Raw genomic sequence first — 21,333 nt, forward strand, 5'->3', positions numbered from 1 at the left:
CACACACACACACACACACACACACACACACACACACACACACACAGACACACACACAAATAAGCAAACAAACTCTGTCACCCGTTGCACAAATTGTATCCTTTTCCACCAACACAAACGCACACAAAACTATCTCTCACCCACACATATGGAGCGGCTGTGGCAGGAACAAGCAGCAATTAGGCCAGTTAATGGCCTCTCTGTTGTCGTTAATTGCAGCCTGTATGGATCTGGTTGGGGGGTGGGCGAGGGCAGGGAGGAGGGAGGGGTAAACATGGATGTCACCAGCGCTTTAGCTGTAATGATCGCATGTTTTTCTCCCTCCTCTCTTTCCTCTCTTTACCTCGTTAAAGCTCTCAAAGCTCTGAACTTTAAACTTGTATAACTTTCAAACACCGATGACTCAAACTGCTCACACGTCGAATGCATTGTGTTCAATGGACACATAGGTTTCCATGTTGGTGTGACACAAGGGTTTCAGCTCAATTCACCAAACCGTCACTGTCTGGCAAAAACCTTGTGTGTCCAAACCTATTGTTTTTAAGGAAATAAAATGAAAAAAAATGCTAACGTGAAAACATTATATTGAGGTATTTACCTTTGCCGAAGTCAAATAAATCTGAGTAATATGAGTAAAACCCAGAGAGACGTAAAGGCTGACCAATAGCATTGATTTATGAAAAAAATGAACTTTACAAAATTTGGAGATATAATTCAATTCAATTGTATTAATACTGTCAAATTATAACAAGAGTTATCTCAAGACACTTTAGAGATAAAGTAGGTGTAGCCCACACTCTATGATTTACAAAGACCTGACAATTATAGGGTGTTACAGGGTGTTGCAGGGCAGTGCTGGGCATAACAGGGGGTAGCAGGGCACTACAGGGCGTAGCAGGGCACTGCAGGGTTTAGCAGGGGGTAAAAGGGCACTGCAGGGTTTAGCAGGGGGTAGCAGGGCACTGCAGGGTGTAGTAGGGCACTGCAGGTTGTAGTAGGGAACTGCTGGTTGTAGTAGGGCACTGCAGGGTGTAGCAGGGCACTGCAGGTTGTAGTAGGGAACTGCTGGGTGTAGTAGGGCACTGCTGGGTATAGCAGGGCACTGCAGGGTGTAGTAGGGAACTGCTGGGTGTAGCAGGGCACTGCAGGTTGTAGTAGGGAACTGCTGGGTGTAGTAGGGCACTGCTGGGTGTAGCAGGGCACTGCTGGGTGTAGTAGGGAACTGCTGGGTGTAGCAGGGCACTGCAGGGTGTAGTAGGGAACTGCTGGGTGTAGTAGGGCACTGCAGGGTTTAGTAGGGAACTGCTGGGTGTAGCAGGGCACTGCAGGGTGTTGTAGGGCACTGCTGGGTGTAGCAGGGCACTGCAGGGTTTAGTAGGGCACTGCAGGGTTTAGTAGGGCACTGCTGGGTGTAGTAGGGCACTGCTGGGTGTAGCAGGGCACTGGAGGGTGTAGTAGGGAACTGCTGGGTGTAGTAGGGCATTGCAAGGTTCCTCCCCAACAGAGATGATAATCACACTTCAAACAGACAGACAGACAGACAGATAGACAGATAGACAGATAGATAGATATAGTCTTTATTGTCCACTGGGGACAGATTTTGTTTGTATGTACAGGGCCACACACATGTATATACTGTACATGCACATACAGTAAACCTTGACTCCTTAAGGGTTAGGGTAGTGTGTGAGTCGTAGCGAGGACGTCCTGCAGAGAGCTTCTGATATTCACAATCTCCACCAACTTTTAAAAAGCTTTAGCTCATTTGCTGTGAAAGCAGAGTGAAACCAAAAACCTAAAAAACCTGACTGCACACTGACATAGCCTACATAGCTTGTGCATGCTTTTCAATTAGACACACGATATGTCACTAAAACCCTCGGGAATGGCGGGCAAACCTTTCTCAAAACAAGACAAACATGAGGGAGGCTGGTTTAAAAAAAAACAGCAAAAAGGAAAGATCTCACAGCTGAAGAGAAGCAGGCATGGGGAGAAAACAGTTTGGCAGGTGGTGGGCAGAAAAAATCCACACATCAAAACGTCCTTTGAAGTTAAAGTTTCATTCCGCCAACACTCGGATGCCACGGCTTCAACATGATACTCCGTTAACTCTGCTGACATGTTGATCGGAGGGCCGGCCAAAGCAGACAGATGACGAGATGAAAGTGAGAAATAAGTGTTTTTGGGTGGTGTGAGAGAGTCCCATCATTAATAAGTCAGATGGCTCGGTCCCCATCAGCTGCTGTAGGTCTATGCTTTGCCATGATAGGATGCACGTGCGCTCTGCTTGCAAGCTGCTTGAAGTAAGAATCTAAATGCCTCAACATGTAAATGGCAGACGGAGGAACCTTTTTTTTTTTTGGAGGGGTGGCAGTAGCTCAGCCCAAAGGGAGTTGGGTTGGGAGCTGGAGGGTTGCTGGTTCAAGTCCCCATGTGGACCAAAGTATGGTGGTGGACTGTCAGCTGGAGAGGTGACTCTTCACCTTCTGGGCACTGCCAAGGTGCTCTTGAGAAAGGCACTGGACCCCCAACTGCTCGGAGTGCCTATCAATGGGCAGCCCCCCCACTCTGACATCTCTTCACTGGTGCATGTATAGGTGCTGAGCATGTGTATTCAGACCTGTGTATTAACAACAGAATGTATATTGTAGTTTCTCCTTGTGGGATTAATAAAGTATACATTATTATTATAAAGACACAGAGACATTTGTATTTCTCATTACACATCACTTTCATTAGAATCAGTGGTGAAATACATATACTCATTTTAAGTACTGTACCGTGCAAATTTGAGGTACTTGCACTTTACTTTACTTTAATGCCACTTTCTTCTTCTACTCCGCTGTGTCTTTGCAGACAAAACACATATAATTGATCAAATCTGATGTTTTATTATAAATTATGCAACCCAACCATATGACAGCCTAATGTACAAGTCCAGCTGAAATGATTTAACTGCGTGATCACTTTTACCTTTAATACTTGAAGTTACCTGATGATACTTTTAGTTTCCTTTTACTTAAAGCTGCAGTGCGTAACTTATTGATATCATTGAACTTCAGTTACATTCAAGTCATTGCTAAATGAGTTGCTATGACGCTAATTAATCAGCTATACATAACTCTCTGGGTTTCTTAGTATGGCTGTGTTCAGAACATGGTGTCGCCAAGTGACTTTCTGCACGCAGACACACGAGTCCACCGTGTTTTTTTTTAACCCTCTGTGTCCTCCTTGGCTACTAGCAACTGAATTGGGGAGGGGTGGGGGCGGTGCGTGGTTACGGAAGGCTTGTATCATGTGGAGGGGCGGACAGTGTTGTTGTCATAACTTAGAATTCATCATAGGGGAGACAGAAACTACGCATACTAGATACACTGTAACAAATATAAGGTAAAATATAAAGTAACTTACTAGAAACAATTGTCCAGCAAGTTACTGTGATTTTTTTTTTACGGTGAAGGTACCAAACTTCCATTTGCAGTATTTCATGTATTCACTTTAAAATACAAAAACAATTAAACATAGGATAAATAATTAAAATAACAGTAGTTTACTTTACTATTTACATTACTGTAGTGGCTATGTTGTGTGTTTTTTTTTTACAGTAATGCTTTGACTACTGTGATTTCAACAGTTATACTTAGACTACTGTGATTTCAACTGTAATACTACTACTTTTATTCTGTCATGTTGACATGGTTGTAATGTAACTTTACAGCATTCTACTGTAAAAATCATATACAGTAGTGTTGCTGTGAAATCTAAAGGAAATAACTGGAAATTTCTCAGCTATTATTTACAGTTTAGCTTTATGTAGCATTTTCAATGAAGAACTTTTACTTGTAACAGAGTATTTTTACCGTGTGGTATTGGTACTTCTACCACTGGTTCAAATTTATGAAATATTTAGGCGCAATCAGCACGTTCAGAACATATGTTCAGTGAGTTCCCATCTCTCTGTGCTGTCTGCCTGCACCGCCGTAACGCTCTCCACCTCAGACGCCCTCCTGGAGGATTATGGGTACAACACCCTGAGCCAAATGCAGTTTGTCGTGAACAGCGGAGAAAATTGAACGGCTGATTATAACATCCAACACACTCACAGCAGCCACCATTAAGTTCTCAGTCGGTCAGCTCAGTAATGCTCCGAAAACAGTGAATCAACAAGCCCTGATGAACCCCTCATCATTCATTTTTTCTCAATTTATCCTCCATTTTATGCGCTCATTCCTTCAACACCTATAAAAAAGATGAAATCAGTCCCATAAACAATGCAGACAACACACGCAGTAACAAAGAAGCACCCCCGCTCTGCCAGGAAGGATTTATGACATTGGAAAACCTGAAGGTAAAACGCCTTTATCCATGTATAATAAGCCTCTGTTATTTATTGTATGCATAGCAGTAGGTGGGTTACTACCCAGCTCTATGTTTAATGTATGCTATATAAATAAAGGCCTTGGACCAGATCATCTGAAATGTGTTGTGACCTGCTGTTCTCCAAACCTTCCTTTCTAACTGCTTGACTTTTCCATTGGATCCCTCTGGAGAATGAAGCCAAAGAGCAGTAGTAGTTTAACAATGAAAAATATGCAGTGAAATATGAGCCTTCTGTAGTGTCTCTATCTCCATAAAACTCAAAGAAAGAAAAGCAGCTTCCTGAGTTTTTAGCACATTTCCAGCACAGCTATCGGCTTAGTTAGTCTCTGAGGCCATTGGAGAGAATTTAGCTCCCACTATGCTCCTTGGTGCATGAAATAGGATGGCGCTCACTTCATTAATACCCCTGATGCATCTCTTTTATTCTACTATTACTCTACTAGTACAGTGTGTTATAAAGGGAAAGAATTAAACCAGCTGTGTGGTGCTGTTGCATTTGCTGGTTTGGAGTCTGGACCATCGACGTGAGCAGAGTAGTTCAAGATGACATTGCCCAGTGGGGATGAGCTTTGATCGTGCTAACAGCTGAAAAAAATTCATATTTTCAGGTTTTGGAAAGTCAGCTTTAAAGGTCTTTTCGAGCTCCTGGAAGAGCTTGAGGAAATCCTAAAACATTTCATTCAACTAGGAAAGATCCAATCAGTGGACACGCATCTTTTTAACATTCTGCGTGTGATGCATAAGGACAAAGCCAAATCCACCAAAGCTAAATGGATCTAATCTAATAACAGAAACAACTTTAGACATGGTAAAATCAACCTTCACATGTAAAGTACATATGGAATAGGATCTACCCCAAAGATAGAATCTGTAAAAGTAAATATTATCTCAATCTTGCCCAAAATTTAAAATGACTAACTTGTCCCCCATTCTAATCCCAATACCCTCTTTTGAAGCTAATATCTGTTGTTGTCAGCTATGTAAGATATTTTAAATCAAATACACAAGGAAATCATTATTACAGCTAAAGCACTTAGCAGGGCCTAGGATGCTAATGGGAGCTCGAACACATGTAAACTTCAGTATCATGAATACTAAAATAAATACTGTATAATGTGAAGTGGACTAATGTGTTCTTTATTCCAACGCATAAGCAGTAGAGGCAGTAACTGGAGGCATTTCACACACGGAAGGTCAACAGGGACCACATTAAAGTCTTGCCATGCAGCAATCCAAACAGATCAACAGAAATTAAAACGCAATTTATATCATGAATTTCCTTTGCATTTGACCTCTTCAACCCCATGGAAATAATTGCAATCTTGGGTGCAAATAGCTTAAAGAAGAGGTATCATCGTGTTTAGGTTCAAACATGCATTTTGGGTTTCTACTCCAACGTGTTAATGTTCTAATGTTCTAACTTTCTTTTTTTTCTCCGTTCTATCGTCCGAATGTTCCTATACTCATCCTCTGTGGTACATCCTAAGGGGAAGGGGAGCCAAAATCTGAATGGCTGGTTGAATCCCATGTTTTTGGATCTAGGCAGCCCACATAAATCTGACTGGGGCGAAGGATTTCACAGTTCGTGGGTTGGTTGGCACTCCAGATTCCCAAATGTATGTACACAAGCACAGAAAAAGGGACTAATCCATCGTCCATTCATTATTATTCATTATTCTTATTCATGATTTGTCCCCTTTAAGGTGGAAACATCCGGGCTGCATGTAAGTGAACATGCACTTGTTAGGAGAAGTTTTCTTTTCTTTACCTGGATGGGTTTTGAGTATGACTTTTATAAATACAAAACAAAAATTCCTTTCCACCTTTTGACTGGAATTGCATCAACAAATCAACCTACAATACAAGACTTTGCAAAGACTACAGTCTGGCACCATCTCACATCTAAACACAATCACGTCCCATCTAATGTCTAAGACTGTCATATTGTCTAAACCCTGGGGATCTTGCAGGGTCACACATTGCAAGACAAAAACTATGTTAGTTTTGAAAAATGTACCCAAGCTAGCTAGCTAACGCTAGTGTTAGCTGGTGAGTTTACTGCTCTGCCATTCATGCGGATGAGTGACAGGAGCACACGGAGAATCCCGGTGGAATCACTTGAGAAGTCGTTTGTGATTTGGGAGTTTCACCCATTTTACCCATAACTCCCTCTCTGTGCAGACATGCAAAGACATTTTTGTTTCAACCTCGTTTTTTAAAGGTTTCTACCCAATTAAATTAAAGAAAAATTGGGATTCTTTGATCCAAATTGTCCAAATATTCCATGGATGGTTCCATATAATTAGTCTTGCAAGTTTAACGAACTTTATAAAATTTGGTTGTGTTGTTTCCCCAAACATAAACTTTGACAAAAGAAAACAAATTATATAATTTCATATAAATGAGGTTTCTTGACCATGAATTCGAAAAGAAAAGAATGTAAAACTAGTGGTGATGTATTGGTGTTCGTGTTGGTAGTGTTACAAAAATGAAGAAATTAAAAAAAAAAAAGGAGTCGAAAATTGATAAAAGTGCTGAAAGCGTAAAAAAAAAAACCCAGTTTTGACCTGGGAGGACAACACAAGGGTTAAAGCTGGATTCAGATTGGACTTGTGCATCAGGAGTGCGTCACTATAAAACATGTAAATCAGAAGGCTTTGTGGGTAAAAACACAAAATGTGGGAACGGTTTCTTGGGTTTTCTCCAACATTTCTCAGATGCTGGTATGAAGAAGGAGGACAGCATCGCAATTAGGAAATGTTCTCCTTTTTAGTAACACCCCCGTTTATGATCCCTAGCTAAGAACGTCCCACAAACGTTGCTCTCAATCCCAGCCAGTGTAAGAATGTCAGCATGATTGGTCCTGCCATTAAGAAGCATCCCGCGGTTTTTCCATCCACAGCAAGACCGACTTAAAACACACTACTGAAGCGTAAATCCAAGTCTTTTCCAAGACAGAACCTCTATCGGTTTAAATAAAGGATTTTTTGCCAATCCATTGACATTACTGGGGGGGAAAAGGAAAAGCAAAAAACATGATGAAGAAATACCAAACTGAAGCTGAAAGAAATACAACACCTACTGAACCTGAACTCCATGCCACTGGACCCGCATGCAATGTTTAAAGGATTTCCGGGTAGTGTAGTTTAGAGTCACCACTACAGCCATAAGTGACTCAATGTAGAATCTAATCAGTGACGGAATTTTTCCCTCATGGGTTCCACACTCACCAACAGCGTTGGCCCCAACGTCCCTCTTCAGACCGCAAAACATGACCGCAGACATCAAGCTTTCCTCATCAGAGTAACATCCACAGAGGAGAACGAGGGAGCAGTGAGACTCGGAGAGAAGAGGAAGACAGAGGGACGAGGAGACACAGGGAGAGATGTGGACTGCTGAGCGCTCAGGGAACACAGTGGCGATGATAAGAGATGACTGGCGCTTACGTTACGACCGCTCAAACCCCCGAGAGAGAGAGAGAAAAAGAGAGAGAGAGAGAGGGCAGGATGAGCTTAGGAGAGGGGAAATGTGTAAGAGCGTGTGAAGGGAGAAGCAAAAATTGATGCCGAGAGTTTATGTGGAAAGTGATGAAGAAATGAAAGGATGTAGGCAAGAGAGAAAGAATGTGTTTGCTTTTGAAAGCAGAGAAAGAGCGAGATAGGTTTTCCATGTTTCAGACACTAAAATAGGCGGCACTGTTTTACATTTTGTCTCCCTGTTGCAGGTCTATGTTAACATGGATTCTCTGGTGCTGCCAGACGATCTGCTGCATGTCCCTCTTTTCGCCCGATGTCCGTTACCTTCACTTTCTCAGTGTTGGGATTCTAATCTCCGGTGGATTTCTGAGGACTATTGTACCTGGTCATATCTCTGCAGGGTGAATCCAGAAAGCTAGCTAGACTATCTGTCCAATCTGAGGACTATGGTTACCTGGTCCTCAGATCTCTGCAGGGTGACTCCAGACAGCTTGCTAGACTATCTGTCCAATCTAAGGACTATGGTTACCTGGTCCTCAGATCTCTGCAGGGTAAATCCAGACAGCTTGCTAGACTATATGTCCAATCTGAGGACTATGGTTACCTGGTCCTCAGATCTCTGCAGGGTAAATCCAGACAGCTAGCTAGACTATCTGTCCAATCTGAGGACTATGGTTACCTGGTCCTCAGATCTCTGCAGGGTGACTCCAGAAAGCTAGCTAGACTATCTGTCCAATCTGAGGACTATGGTTACCTGGTCCTCAGATCTCTGCAGGGTGAATCCAGACAGCTAGCTAGACTATCTGTCCAATCTGAGGACTATGGTTACCTGGTCCTCAGATCTCTGCAGGGTGAATCCAGACAGCTTGCTAGACTATCTGTCCAATCTGAGGACATCATGGCTTTCAAACGAGCAAAGTTGCAGTTGGTCAAGGCCGAGAAGTACGAGAAGTATTACTGTGAGTTCACCAATTGAGTAACAAGGACTGCACTTAATAACAGAAAGGTCATGCCAATAGAGAAATATATAGGGTTGGGTACCAAGTCCCGGTGCTAATACTGCACCAGGACCTAACCAACCTGACCGAATATCAACGCAGATTTCGGTGCCACGGAAATGCCTGCGCTGCTCTCTGATGTTCAGAAACAGACGTGACGCTAGTTAACACTACACTTAGCAGCATGTAACATTAGCCTACCGTTAGCTAGCCGCTGGATTAACCCTCCTGTTGTCCTTAGGTCACATTTAAAAAATGTCTATATCTGAAATATGGGTTTCTTTTTAACCAAATTACCACAAAAAAATGGATGGGATTCCACACAACGCTCTTTGCAAATATAGTCGATCACTTTCATTCATCTGATCTTAACTATTAGTGAAAATAATTTAAAAACACTTAATATAAATGAGGTTGTTGATCATGAATTCCAAAAAGTAGTGTAAAAGTAGTGGTAGTAAGGTGTTGGTACTGAAAACAAAAACAAAAATCTGAATAAGGGTAAAATGTCACATTTTTGTGTGTTTTCAACCAAGGAGGACAACACAAGGGTTAAACACAGTTAAATGGTCGACAGAGGATTCCAACATAGGGACGTAAAATGTGTTTTGGAAAAAACACACAGACTTGAACTTGGCAGCCTTGTGGTGCATTCAAGGTCATTGTAAAATAGCCTTTTCCCATGGTTGGTTTTGTCATTCACCGGCAATTTACTGGTATTGAAAAAAAACAAATGAAACCTAACCCTAGAAGTGGATTTATTGAAATGTACTTAAAGAACGGGAGAGAGAGGAGGGTACGGGATATAAGCTGGAGACAGAGATAGATTGAGAGAGAAAAGACACAAAAGAAGGAAGCGAATGTTGAAAGCAACCAAATAAGATATAGTGTGTGTAAAGATTTGAAAAGAGTGTGTGGAGATTAGATAAAGAGAGAGAGAGAGAGAGAATAGACTGGTTCAAGACATCCCACTCCTCCTCCTCCAGCTTCTCTCCACATTTGAATATACATTTTGCTTCAAACCCATCACACACTCCATTGACTAAAATACCTTCCAATACAAGCCAACAAAATACATATTTGATTTAAGTCATGATGTGCCACTTTCATCTCCAGGATAAGGTATTGCTTAAATTCAGAGAAGGCGTCGAGCTGCAAAACCGCTGGTCTGGGCTACTAGAACTGAAATAAATTGTTTTTAAATATTATCCAAGACCACAATCTTTCCCAAATCTTAACCAAACGCTTTGAGATACATAAACAGAACCATAACAATGTGAATCGGGCTTATGTTTCCACACAGAGATATTTTTAGAAACACTATGCGGAGTTCAATAGTAACATTTCCTCAGGCTGAGGAAATGTATGTGACAATGAAAATGAATCTTAAATGAACATGTTTTTTAGGAGTTGCAAAATCTCCATTAGAAACACAGACTTTAAAACAAAAGTTTTATTCCTCAATAGAGATAAATGGAGATCTATCTTATTTGCCCGGCCAAAACCTTTTAATCTTCATATATTTCCACATTTTTATTTGTCTCCATGAATCGATGCTTTTGCTTTGCACTCTTTACGCCTGTCCGTGGGTATTACGAACAGTGCCGAGGTTGTTGTGTCGGACATCATGTGAGAAAAATACATCAATGAAATGTTTTTAAATTAGCTTATTTTATTTTTTTTGAAAAAGAAAAATGCTTTTGGACATACAATATCTAAATGCATGCAGGAACTTATTGTTCTGGCTGCATCAACGAGCCTTCTCTCCTGTATGCCAACAGTTTCTCACTCTCCACTTCTGAAATCCTCCATCACTCTCTTTTTTCTCCTCCAGCGATCTCATCCTCCTTGTATTTCTTTTCTTTTCCATCTCTTAGTCTCTCCATTCCTTTGTCTCTGCTCAGTAAGGTAGCTGCTTTAGGTGTTTTATGTCTCCCACTGTCTAAAATCATCAAGCTAAACACAGATTCACATCCCACACACACACACACGCACATAGTAAATACATGCATATCTGACATGCTTACAAAAACGCACACACGCACACACCCACCCACACACACACAGTCTAATCTGTCTGCTGCCTGGGTGAGGGGGCAGAGACATTAATAACCCTAGTTATCACTCTCTCTCTCTCCCTCATGGTCAGTACATCATGAAGGTTGCTCGCCCTGCGCTGCCTGACCTAGATTCATCCCAAACAGCTCAAGCCCACATCTTTACATCAGCAGAGGTTCTGAGTCACATCGCTCGGTCTCGTCGAGCTCCGAATCAGTCGCCGCCTGCAACTCACGCAACCGTGCAAACGGCTTTTCCGCTTTAATTGAGGAGTTACGGATGTCATATTGTAAAGAGGGAGATTTCTGTATATTTTTGTATCATAAATCAGGTCGAGGTGCTACATAAAAGATGTAATCATAAGGTTCAATCCACAGAGAAAGTTACATAAGCCATGTTCAGAAATTGTGCCTTTAAATGTCAGGACCTGAGTAAGTTGTGATGTCACAACTATTCGATTTACGTGCATAGGTAAAAACGTGCCGTTACAGTCATTCCCCGGATGCAATGACAGTGCAGAGCCTCTGATGCTGAAGACCGCTAAGCGCTGACCAATTCTGTTTTTTGTTGTTGATTGAGCCTTAAAGACACAGGCGCTAAAACGGATCATTGTAGACTAAGGGTGAATACAGGTTCATTCAGACAGACAGTGTGAGAAAAACATTAACATTAAAGCATGTAAACATGTTCTAGTGAAAAACCCAAAATACAAGTATTAGCATAATATGGGACCTTTAAGTATGCAGTCCAATTTTCATAATGTGAAACTAGTATAAGGCATTATTTAATGTTGAATGTGTCAGGTAGAAGTACATACCAATAGCACTATGTATTGTAAGACAGAAGCTAAGACTGTGTACAAAACCATATAACAACAGTGAAGTGATTCAGAAACCCTCCAAATTCATACACATATACTAATACTTAGAAACAAAGTCAACATGTTTTCCACAAATAATTCTCATCACCAAGAGGATTTTTCAGTACAAAAAGCTTTGCCCTTCCCTGCTTTGCTTATACCATGGGGTTTCAGGACATCCAACCACCAATAATCGACCAATGATTGACATTACATCTAGATTCAGTTAATCTGTATGATTTATCATTTGTTTAGCCATTCTACAGCATGGTGTGAACAACCTCCAGCTGTTGGGATGCCAAGATTCCCAGCTATCAGTGCCTGGAGACATCAAAAACACAGAAAACGGAGAAGATGCTTCTTGTCGTGTCTTCTCACAGACACAGTGAACATCAAGATCTGAGGCTGATAACTAAAAATACATGCACGTTTTTTTTTTATCCTCTTTAGTTCATTGGCTCATAGAAGAACTAATTCTAGTCGACGCTGCATCTCAAACTGAACACCGCCAGCGTCTTTTTACAGACTGTTTTTCCTGGTTTGTCTGAGACAATACAACGCTAGAGTATACATTTTTAAATGCACGTGGATGCAACCTTACATCCATGCAGCAGCAAACGTATCTTTTCAGAGGTGGAAAGTGGATTTTGGAAGGAAACGGTTTCCTGTAATGTCTGTGTTGGACAAGTCTACACACTGGGTGCTTCTCATGTCCCTTATTTGATAGCTCCTTGGTCCTTGGCTAAATCGGAAGTTGTTCTGGCCCACCTCTGTGAATGTCGTCTCAAAGATCTTATTCCTGCCCAGAGGAGCAAGGATAGAGGATGGCCATCCTGGGAGCTATGACCGAGGAGCCTTCCTGGCAGCCGTGCAGCTGAAGGCAAATTTGTCTGATGCGTGTGCACGGAGGAAACGACGTATTATTCCCTGGTGGGACTGACTAAGACGCGAGGAAGGAAGGCAAGTGGAGGAGCCGAGGATGCAGTTCAAGGGGAGTAAGAAAGACCCAATGAACAGTTGGAGAATCAGGCTGCTGGTAGAACATCAGTGTGTTTAGAGAGCAAAAAAACACTTTTATGTGCCACATGTGAAGCATCAGCTACACAAAAAAATACAAGATTAACTCATCTCTTAGCCGTTTTTTAGCATTTTGAAGTCAGAACTACTCTGTGATAAATATCTTGTCACATAAGCCCACAATGAGTCTCAAAGAAACATCACAAACAGATGAGCTCTTTCATCATGTCTTTCATTTTGTCTGACATGACTTGTTGTATTCTGTTTGTGTAAAATCGTCGGTCCAAATATTCAAGGAGACAATCAGAAGATGCACTTTTGATATCGATCCCACAGTACATGACATAATACACCAGGGTAACAGCTGCAGACGCTGGCAGAAAACCACCACGTCTACAGCTGAAAAGTAAACTCTTATATGATCTGCCAAAGAATTCAAAGCAAATGGCAACCGAAATATAAAAATATTTGGGTTCCAACTATTTCTGTGTTTGTATGCTAAAGAAAATCATCAGAAACTACAGAATGAAGTTTTGTTGTGCACAGGCTGTCGGGCGAGCCTGAAGTCACAGCGATAACAGACCCAATTTAGTTCTTTTCTTGGACTAGTTGTTGTTTGGCTGGACAAGTGCTCAGAGGCTCTCATGGGTTTCAAAACTGGTGTGAGTCACTGTTTTGAAGGGGACTTTTTGGCAATATTTCATTTATTAAAGAATTCAAAGGAGGAAAATGGAAAGAAATAAAAGTCCTGGAATGCAACCAAACTCAGATGCTGAAGGAGAACCCTGAATGTACAAATAAAAGTGAAAATGAGCCAAAAAGAACTCAAAGAAGGAAGCAATAGATGGAATTTAAAAAAAGAAGGGTAGCCTATCTCTAACACACACACACACACACACACACACAAACACACACACACACAAAGTAAAGTTGTCAGAGGTGGATGGAAAGTCAATGCTGGTCTATTGAGACAGAAAAAAAAGAACTCCTGTCTGTGTGTTGAGAGAGATTAGTTTGTGCGTGTGTGGGAAAGAATGTGTGTGTGTGTGTGTGTGTGAGTGTGTGTCTGTGTGCTACATTTGCATGTTCGTGCATCCCAGCTACCATCTAAATAAGTGTTTTATGCATGAGTCTATATGCCTGAGTGTGATTAAGTGGGATGTGTGTGTGTGCACATACAGTACGTGCGCAGTTGTGGGTCATCCAAGTGTTTTGGAGTGTGCATGCGTCCGTGTGAGGCATTACCGAGTGTGTGTTTGGGCGTCCCTGTGAGAGATTCCCTTAAGGCTCCGAAAGAGCAAAAAAAAAAAGATGGAGAGAGGGAACGGAAAGAGAATGAGGCAGAGGTGGAAGGAGCAGAGGCAAAATAAGCAGTCAGGAAAATGAGTCATGCCAGCTTGGTCCTACGCGCACACACACACACACACACACACACACACACACACACACACACACACACACACGCACACACTCACACAGATAGATCACGTTTTATGTTGCACATGGTCCGAGTTTTTCTAATCTTATCTCTGTCTCCTTTCCTCTTCTCTTTCTTGCTCTCCTTTTCACTCCTCTCTCTCTCTCTCTCTCTCTCTCTCCCTCGTTCTGTTGGTTTCAAGTGCAAATGAATCCACACTCCGAGGATTATGGGTAAGTACTTTGAAGTGGCAAATGAGGGCCTCCTGTGGCAAGGTGCATAAAACGCACATGCGCACAAACATGCATGAGATAAAACACCCACATTCGCGTGTGTACACGCACGTGCACGTTTTACACACGGAACAGCCGCTTCACACACACTGATACAGACACACACAGCAGGCACCTGGTTAACAAGACTCCTGCACAGATGTCAAGGTGTCTAGACAGACTGTACAGACACACACACACACACACAAAATCTAATCTGCACATACATAGTTTGCGACAGCTAGCAATAATACCATCTGGAAATAACTAGTAATAAAAGTTCTTGCTACTAATATAAAACACGGCCTGATGAACCCAATTTAAGCTTAGCTGTGTAACAATGCATTACATTGCTTTATGTTTTTATTTCAGTTTTCAGTGTGGATTAAAGATAATAACCTTGTTGTGGACATCAACTCGGTCTGCCTCATGTTGTGATTGTCTCTTCCTCTTTGTCTTCATTTCCCTGCTCTACCTTTGCTTCACTTCCTTTCCCTCCTTCTGTTTCTCTCCCTCCCTCTCTGAGTCTATATCTCCCCCTGCTGTGCATCTTCATTCCCTCACTCTTATCCCGATCTGCACGGCAAGACACAAATGAGGACAGATGGAAGGTAAAAAAGTGTCTCGTGACAACGCAAAAGAAAGAAAGGGAATAGTGAGAAGAATAAAAGAGGGGATAAGAGAGAGAAAGTCAGAGAGGGGGATCAATGGGATGAAAGAGTGAGGTGAAGGAAAGGAAACCAGGAAAATACATCTGAGTATGTGGGAGAAAAAGAAGGGAACGGAAATGTGAAAGTGTTATCAACACAAACCATTAAAATGAATCAAATTAAAAAGCATTCCCTAATGTCTTCTTCAACACTTATCATCACATACGGCATTAGCATTTAGATTGGATGTTATCTTGCCCTTAGACTATGTATAATACATATGGACCAAAAAAAACCTGGTCTAAAGTTAGTTGTGCTTGTTACACACATACAGGGAAGTGCAGCAGCACACACACAATTAAAAGGTTAAAAATACAAATATTACAATATAGAATAGTAAAATGTTATGATCTGCGTGCTGTAACTTCAGGCACAAGCAGATCAATTGTTTCTCCGGAAAATCTCTCCTTCCTACTTAGCAAATCCGCCCTCAGAACAGCTGTAACCTAAGTACAATAATAAAAGCGGACACTCTGATTGGTTAATTGGATCTTACACCAAAACATATCTATGATTAATGAAGAGACTAATAACCCTAATGTTGTCCTGGGGTCAAATTGACCCATTTTCCTATATCAGTGTTCTTTTTAATTCCCCAAAATAACATGATTGATTCCACCCAATGCTCTTTGGCAAGTACAAATCTCTACTTTCATTAATTTTGGGGCGTCTTATTTAATTTTTATGGAATTTGGGGACATAAATGAATAAATAAAAAAAGTGTTTTTGAAATAGTATTGAGTAAACGTTGACCATCAACATCCATTCCTTGAATTTTAGTCTAAATAATTCCTAATTTCTGCTTTTCTAACCCAAACATAAGGTATAGTTTCCTATAAATGAGGTTTATTGACCATAAATTCCAAATATAACTGTAAAACTAAAGTTAATAAGTTAGTTTTATGTAGTGTTGAAAACCCCTAGTGTCACAGCAGTGGGTGAAATGGTCACGTTTGAAAATTATGACCTGTAGACAAATCAATAAATCAATAACATAAGCATTTTAAGGAGCTGACTTGAGACCAGGTTGGCCTTGCGTGTGGACCCTGTCTTCCACCGTCAAACTAGCAAAAGTGGATTTGTACGGATCCTAAACGCACCTGCACCACGCGCTTCCCGCCATGTGCTTAGGTCGTTAAAATAGGACCCATGGAGATAATGAAACATTCTGAAAGACTACACCAATCTGCGAGAGAGAAAGAAAATACACAGTAGGGAAAATAAAATGCAATAAATCTGGAAAATAGACAAAAATGGAAATATAGAGATGAAATGAAAAAGAGACAGAAGTGGCAGAGGAGAGGAGAGGAGGAGAGTGCAAATCAGCAGGTTTCTGGCATCGCAGGCTGGAAGTCGGGCGAGTTTGAAATGCAAATTAACCCCAAATCTGCTTTCCACTCTCGCTTGGTGGAATCACAGCGTTCTGCCGTGCCAACCATCCTACCTGTCAGTCCTCCTATAATTCACTCTCTCATTTCTCCCCCCGCTCTTCCTCTTTCATACCACCTTTTTATTCTCTTGCTTTTCTACCTTTGCTTGATCCAGGCTGCTGGATTTGGATTACACACAGGAAGAGCAGGTTTTTTCACAGTTTCCTGTTCGGGTGGATGTCCTCCCAGGGAGTTCTTATGACTCAAAGCAACTGGTGATTTGTACTCATTTGGAGCATCTTTACGTCCAGTTTATTCCCCACCAATCCTGATTGTCAGCGTCAAGGTGACTTCTGTTCTTGTGGTTACAGGCAAACTCCTTTATTAATGCCTCACAGAGTGCAACTTGCAAAAAAAGCATTAGCTGCTTTACATAATAAACATAATCAACAAACAGACCCCTATATTAAAGGGAGCTATCCACCCACCCTCAAGTCAGAATCTGAGAGCAGCATATTTCTACAATACTAGACTCCGAAAAGAACTAAAAACCTAAAGTCTGACACCATGTCACATCTAAATACTACCTGTCATCACATGCAAAGAATCTTTGCATGACTACAACTAGATTAGTTGTAAAATGTAACTAGCAAGTTAGCTAGCTACCCCTAGCGTTTTGCAGATTTTTCTTTTGGGTGCTGGAAGGAGCCCACCCATTGGCTGTTGACACTGTTCCCCGGATTTCACTTAAAGGTCCCATGGCATGAAACTGTGTCTTTATTTTTAACATCAATAAGAGTTCCGCTAACCTGCCTATGGCCCCCCAGTGGCTAGAAAGGGGGATAAGTCTGAACCGAGCCCTGGGTATCCAGCTCTGCCTTTGAGAAAAGGAAAGCTCAGATGGGCCAATCTGGAATCTCGCCCCTTATGAGGTCATAAGGGGCGAGATTACCCACCCAGACAATTTGCCCCACGTGAGTGAGAAAGACATCATGGCTTTCAAACGAGCAAAGTGGCAGATGGTCAAGGTCCCACCCCAAGCCTCCACCTCCCCGCCCCCCCTCTCCTCCTCAAAAGCTACAGACTCAGAAATGGCACATACTAAGGAAAGCTCACTGTGAGACTGGCTCTAGTGGCTGGAAGTCTGCACCAGACGAAGAGGCTGTAGAAATAAAGTCGTCTCTTGCTGAAGCTGGGGTGGGGTGGGGTGGGGTGGGGTGGGGGGTGCTAACAGGGCTTGCAGCAGGTGAATCCGTCTATCAACGTCCTTGCTTCACATTTTCTTAGTAAGATAAAAATGATTTAGGCTGCCTTGTTTTCTTTTTGCCATTGCTACATGATGCTAACTGCAGAATGGATTTTAAGGGACTTTGCGTGCCGATTAATGGCCTCCAACGTTTTATTTTTCCACGAATCTTCGAGTTAACATGTACTAAACATGAGTTGAATGTGCACCGCAGCGCCGCCATGCCTTGATGCTGATAACAAGAACAGCATGTACAGTTACATATTTATTGAAGTGAATTAATTTTAAATCACCGCCATAAATGAATGAATAAATGGTCTTTTTGAAATATTACACATAATGATCCACAATGATCACATTACATCAAACTGAAATTGCACGTCAACAAAATGACACACTGTCGAAATTTCAGAGACCCCCCCCATATTTTACAAATCACTTTTTTAAGGCAGATCATCTCTTATAGGCCCCCGTAGTTCACACCCTGCTTCCATCAATCTCTTGATTTTTTTCTCGTCTCCTTTCTTCCCCCTTTTACTCTCGCCTTGACGTAATGAGGCCAGCGTACCGATAGTGTGAAGCCTCTGTCTCCTATCTGTTGTTGTTTTTTCCTTTCTTTCTGTGGGCTCATTGTTGTCCCTGGCAGCTGTCTGAGGGCGCTGAGAAAAGGCCAAACAATGGTTTCTGAGAAGGTTTCTGAAAGGGCTTCTTCAAAGTGTCAGTCGCAGCCCTTATCTGCCTAATGGCACCCAACACACTGGCACATGTCACTGCCTTTGTTCTTTACCCAACATGCAACACTACCTGTTATTACTCCCTGAATTTCTCCCTCTTTCTCCTCCCTCTTGCCCTCTTGCTTGCTCCCCCTCTTTCTCGTGTCCTGGAGGCTGCAACAACCTCGCTGTTAACCTCTCTAACATTACCTTACATATTCCACTTTTCATGATTTATATTTGTGTGGCTCTGTCTTTCATTGCTCTGTTTTCATGATGTGAACTCTTATTATCCACCGGCAGAACAGACAGTGCTGATGATATCCATTAAAAAAAAAATGCGGCTCCTGTTATTTGCTGCCTGAAGCCAGTCCTCAACAACTCCGCTCCACTCCTGAAACTAACGGCCCGCTGCAGCTCGTTCCTGACAGATGGGCAGCATTTTGAAGTGGGCAAATGAATTCAAATGAACTGCATTTGCAGTGTGTTTCTACCTTAGCTTTACAATTTGCCATTGTTGCCATGTCATTAACCCATGCACACACACATTCATACACCAATCGTTCCTACCCAACGCCACATGGACATTTGGAGGAGGAGCCGGGTGAAGCTCCAACCTCAGGGCGACCTCCTCAACCTCCGGAGCCACAGTAAGCCTTCAGAGGAGACAGTCAGCTCACTGAAACATATCAACATGATGGTGGCATGGAAGGGATATTTTAGGCAAAAAACGCCCTCATAAGTTGTATTTTGAAGCAGCAGTTACGACTCATATTTATGCTCATGGTTGCGGCGCCATCAAGTCGCCATAGTAATCATGACAGGTGCAAAGAAGGACGAAAGGTGATTTAACAACTTAATTAAATAGATTTAATAAGGTGAGTTTAAAGCGGCATATTCTGTTCATTTTCAGGTTCATAATATTGAGGTTGTAACAGAATAGGTTTACATGGTTTTATTTTGAAAAAACTCCATGTTTTTGTTGTACTGCACTTGGCTGCAGTTCCTGTTTTTGTGTTATTTATTTTAGCTCCAGAGTGAGACATCTCACTTCTATACTATCTTTGTTGGGAGCTGCACATGCTCAGTAGCTAGGTAAAACCCCATCAGCTAGATAACTCTTTCTCCAGCTTAGGTCAGTCCAAGGCAGGATCAGCTGGGAGACTTCTTCTAGACCAGGGACACACCAGGGACAGGAAATAGAACAGGGACAGGAAGTAGTTTTTTTTGGAGATTATGGTCAACAAGTGGTTGTTGTAGCAGTGTTTTGCCATTGAGAACAAGCTAGCATTCTACGGTTAGCCACCTCGTCCATCGTGACGTAGAAAGCCGTGCAGATGTTGGACAGCTCGTCCGGAGACTGAAGACAGAGGACATTCAGAAACCAGATCTCCCTCAAAACAGCATGGATATTTAATTTTCCAAGTTTGTATGAGTGTGGAAGCACTAGAGACACAAAATAACACCTCATATCTGGCTGGCTGGCTGAACGACTCCCAACAAAGATAGTACAGAAGTGACATGTATCACTATGTCCCTAAAACAGAAAGCTCAACACACAGGGTGAAAAGAGGAGCTGCAGCAATGTGTAGAACAACAGAAATGAAACCACTTAAACCTATTCTGATACAACCTCCAAATACAATTATGAACCTGAAACTGTGCAGAATAAGAGTCGTATGAATGCTTTCAATGCAGGACTTTTACTTGTATGGGTAAAGACTTTTTACAGGGCGGCATAAGTACTTTTCCTTCATAAAGGTACTGAATACTTCTTCCAACACTGCAATGATGCACCTCAGGTTTCTAACGGTCTTCCTGCTGGCTCTGAATGGGAGCTCCGGCGCCCTTGACTCCCATGGTGCATCTGTGAGTTCACTTATCAAACAGCAGACAAGTGCGCAACAGAGAGTTGCATCATTCCAGTTGCTATGCAACCCACTTTGACAACAAGTTGTTTTGCATTCACTAAGACATAATATCGGGTGTGCTGCTGTCCAAATTAAAATGGATGAGAAAAAAGGGTCTCCATGACAAAAAGATGAGAACGCTGCTCTGAAACGGAGGATGCATGGGGTCGTTAACCACTATGAACCGTTGAGGTGTGGTCATTTCTTCGCCTGCGTGACGCTGGTGTGAAGCTGAAGATGACACATGCTTCAAGGTAGTTCGGAGAAACACTGAGAATAACAAACGCACCCTTTCTGCCTCCAGGATGGCACCACTTGTACTGATGCACTTCTATTTTATTCAGCAACAGATTAATTATACATTTATTCCATAGTTCTTTCTCAAAGCCTAAAGCTTTGCAGGAAAAACGAGTTTGAAGAGTCACAGCCCGTTGAAATATGACAGGAGTTTGTTTTTTTTCCAATTTGGGTTTCAATAATCCATATTTCATTTTTTTTAATCGTGGGGATCAGTAATTCCGCTCCATTGCTGAATATTGTGTTACACAGCCGTCCCAGATCCATCATCACTCTCATTCTTTCTCACCTCGCTCTCTCCATTCCCCCATCATCCCTCTGTCAGTCGTCACCCTGTCTCTCTTCATCCCTCTCTTCTTCTTTTACAACCTCGCCTCCTCCGACCTCACTGACCTCCTGCAACATACGCCTACCTCGTTGCTGCTCTGGAGGGGGGGGGGGGGGGGGGGGGGGGGGGGGGGGGGGGGGGGGGGGGGGGGGGGGGGGGGCGGTTGTTGGATCTCTAAGTCTAACTAACCGGGATTGTTCTTGTGCCGCCAGAAATTCCTCCGGACGTCCGTCACCTCGAATGATTTCTGAGGACTAGGGTTAAATTTCTTGGTAATTTGTA

At 42.2% G+C, this 21,333-nt stretch overlaps 1 protein-coding gene across 6 annotated transcripts in view; it reads right to left on the bottom strand.

The window, feature by feature from the left end:
• grip2b (glutamate receptor interacting protein 2b) overlaps positions 1–21,333 on the bottom strand; it is a 285,228-nt gene that overhangs the window by 71,769 nt on the left and 192,126 nt on the right. Inside the window, exon 1 of one of the 6 annotated variants that reach the window (XM_034870533.1) lies at positions 7,611–7,742. The exons of the other annotated variants lie outside the window; for them this stretch is intronic. Within the exon in view, the coding sequence (XP_034726424.1) occupies positions 7,611–7,665 (55 nt within the window). The 5' untranslated portion in view covers positions 7,666–7,742. Of the gene's footprint in view, positions 1–7,610; positions 7,743–21,333 lie in introns of those variants that run through there. 6 annotated transcript variants of the gene reach the window in all.

This window comes from Etheostoma cragini, chromosome 4 (genome assembly GCF_013103735.1).
Source record: "Etheostoma cragini isolate CJK2018 chromosome 4, CSU_Ecrag_1.0, whole genome shotgun sequence".
Lineage (NCBI taxonomy): Eukaryota > Metazoa > Chordata > Actinopteri > Perciformes > Percidae > Etheostoma > Etheostoma cragini.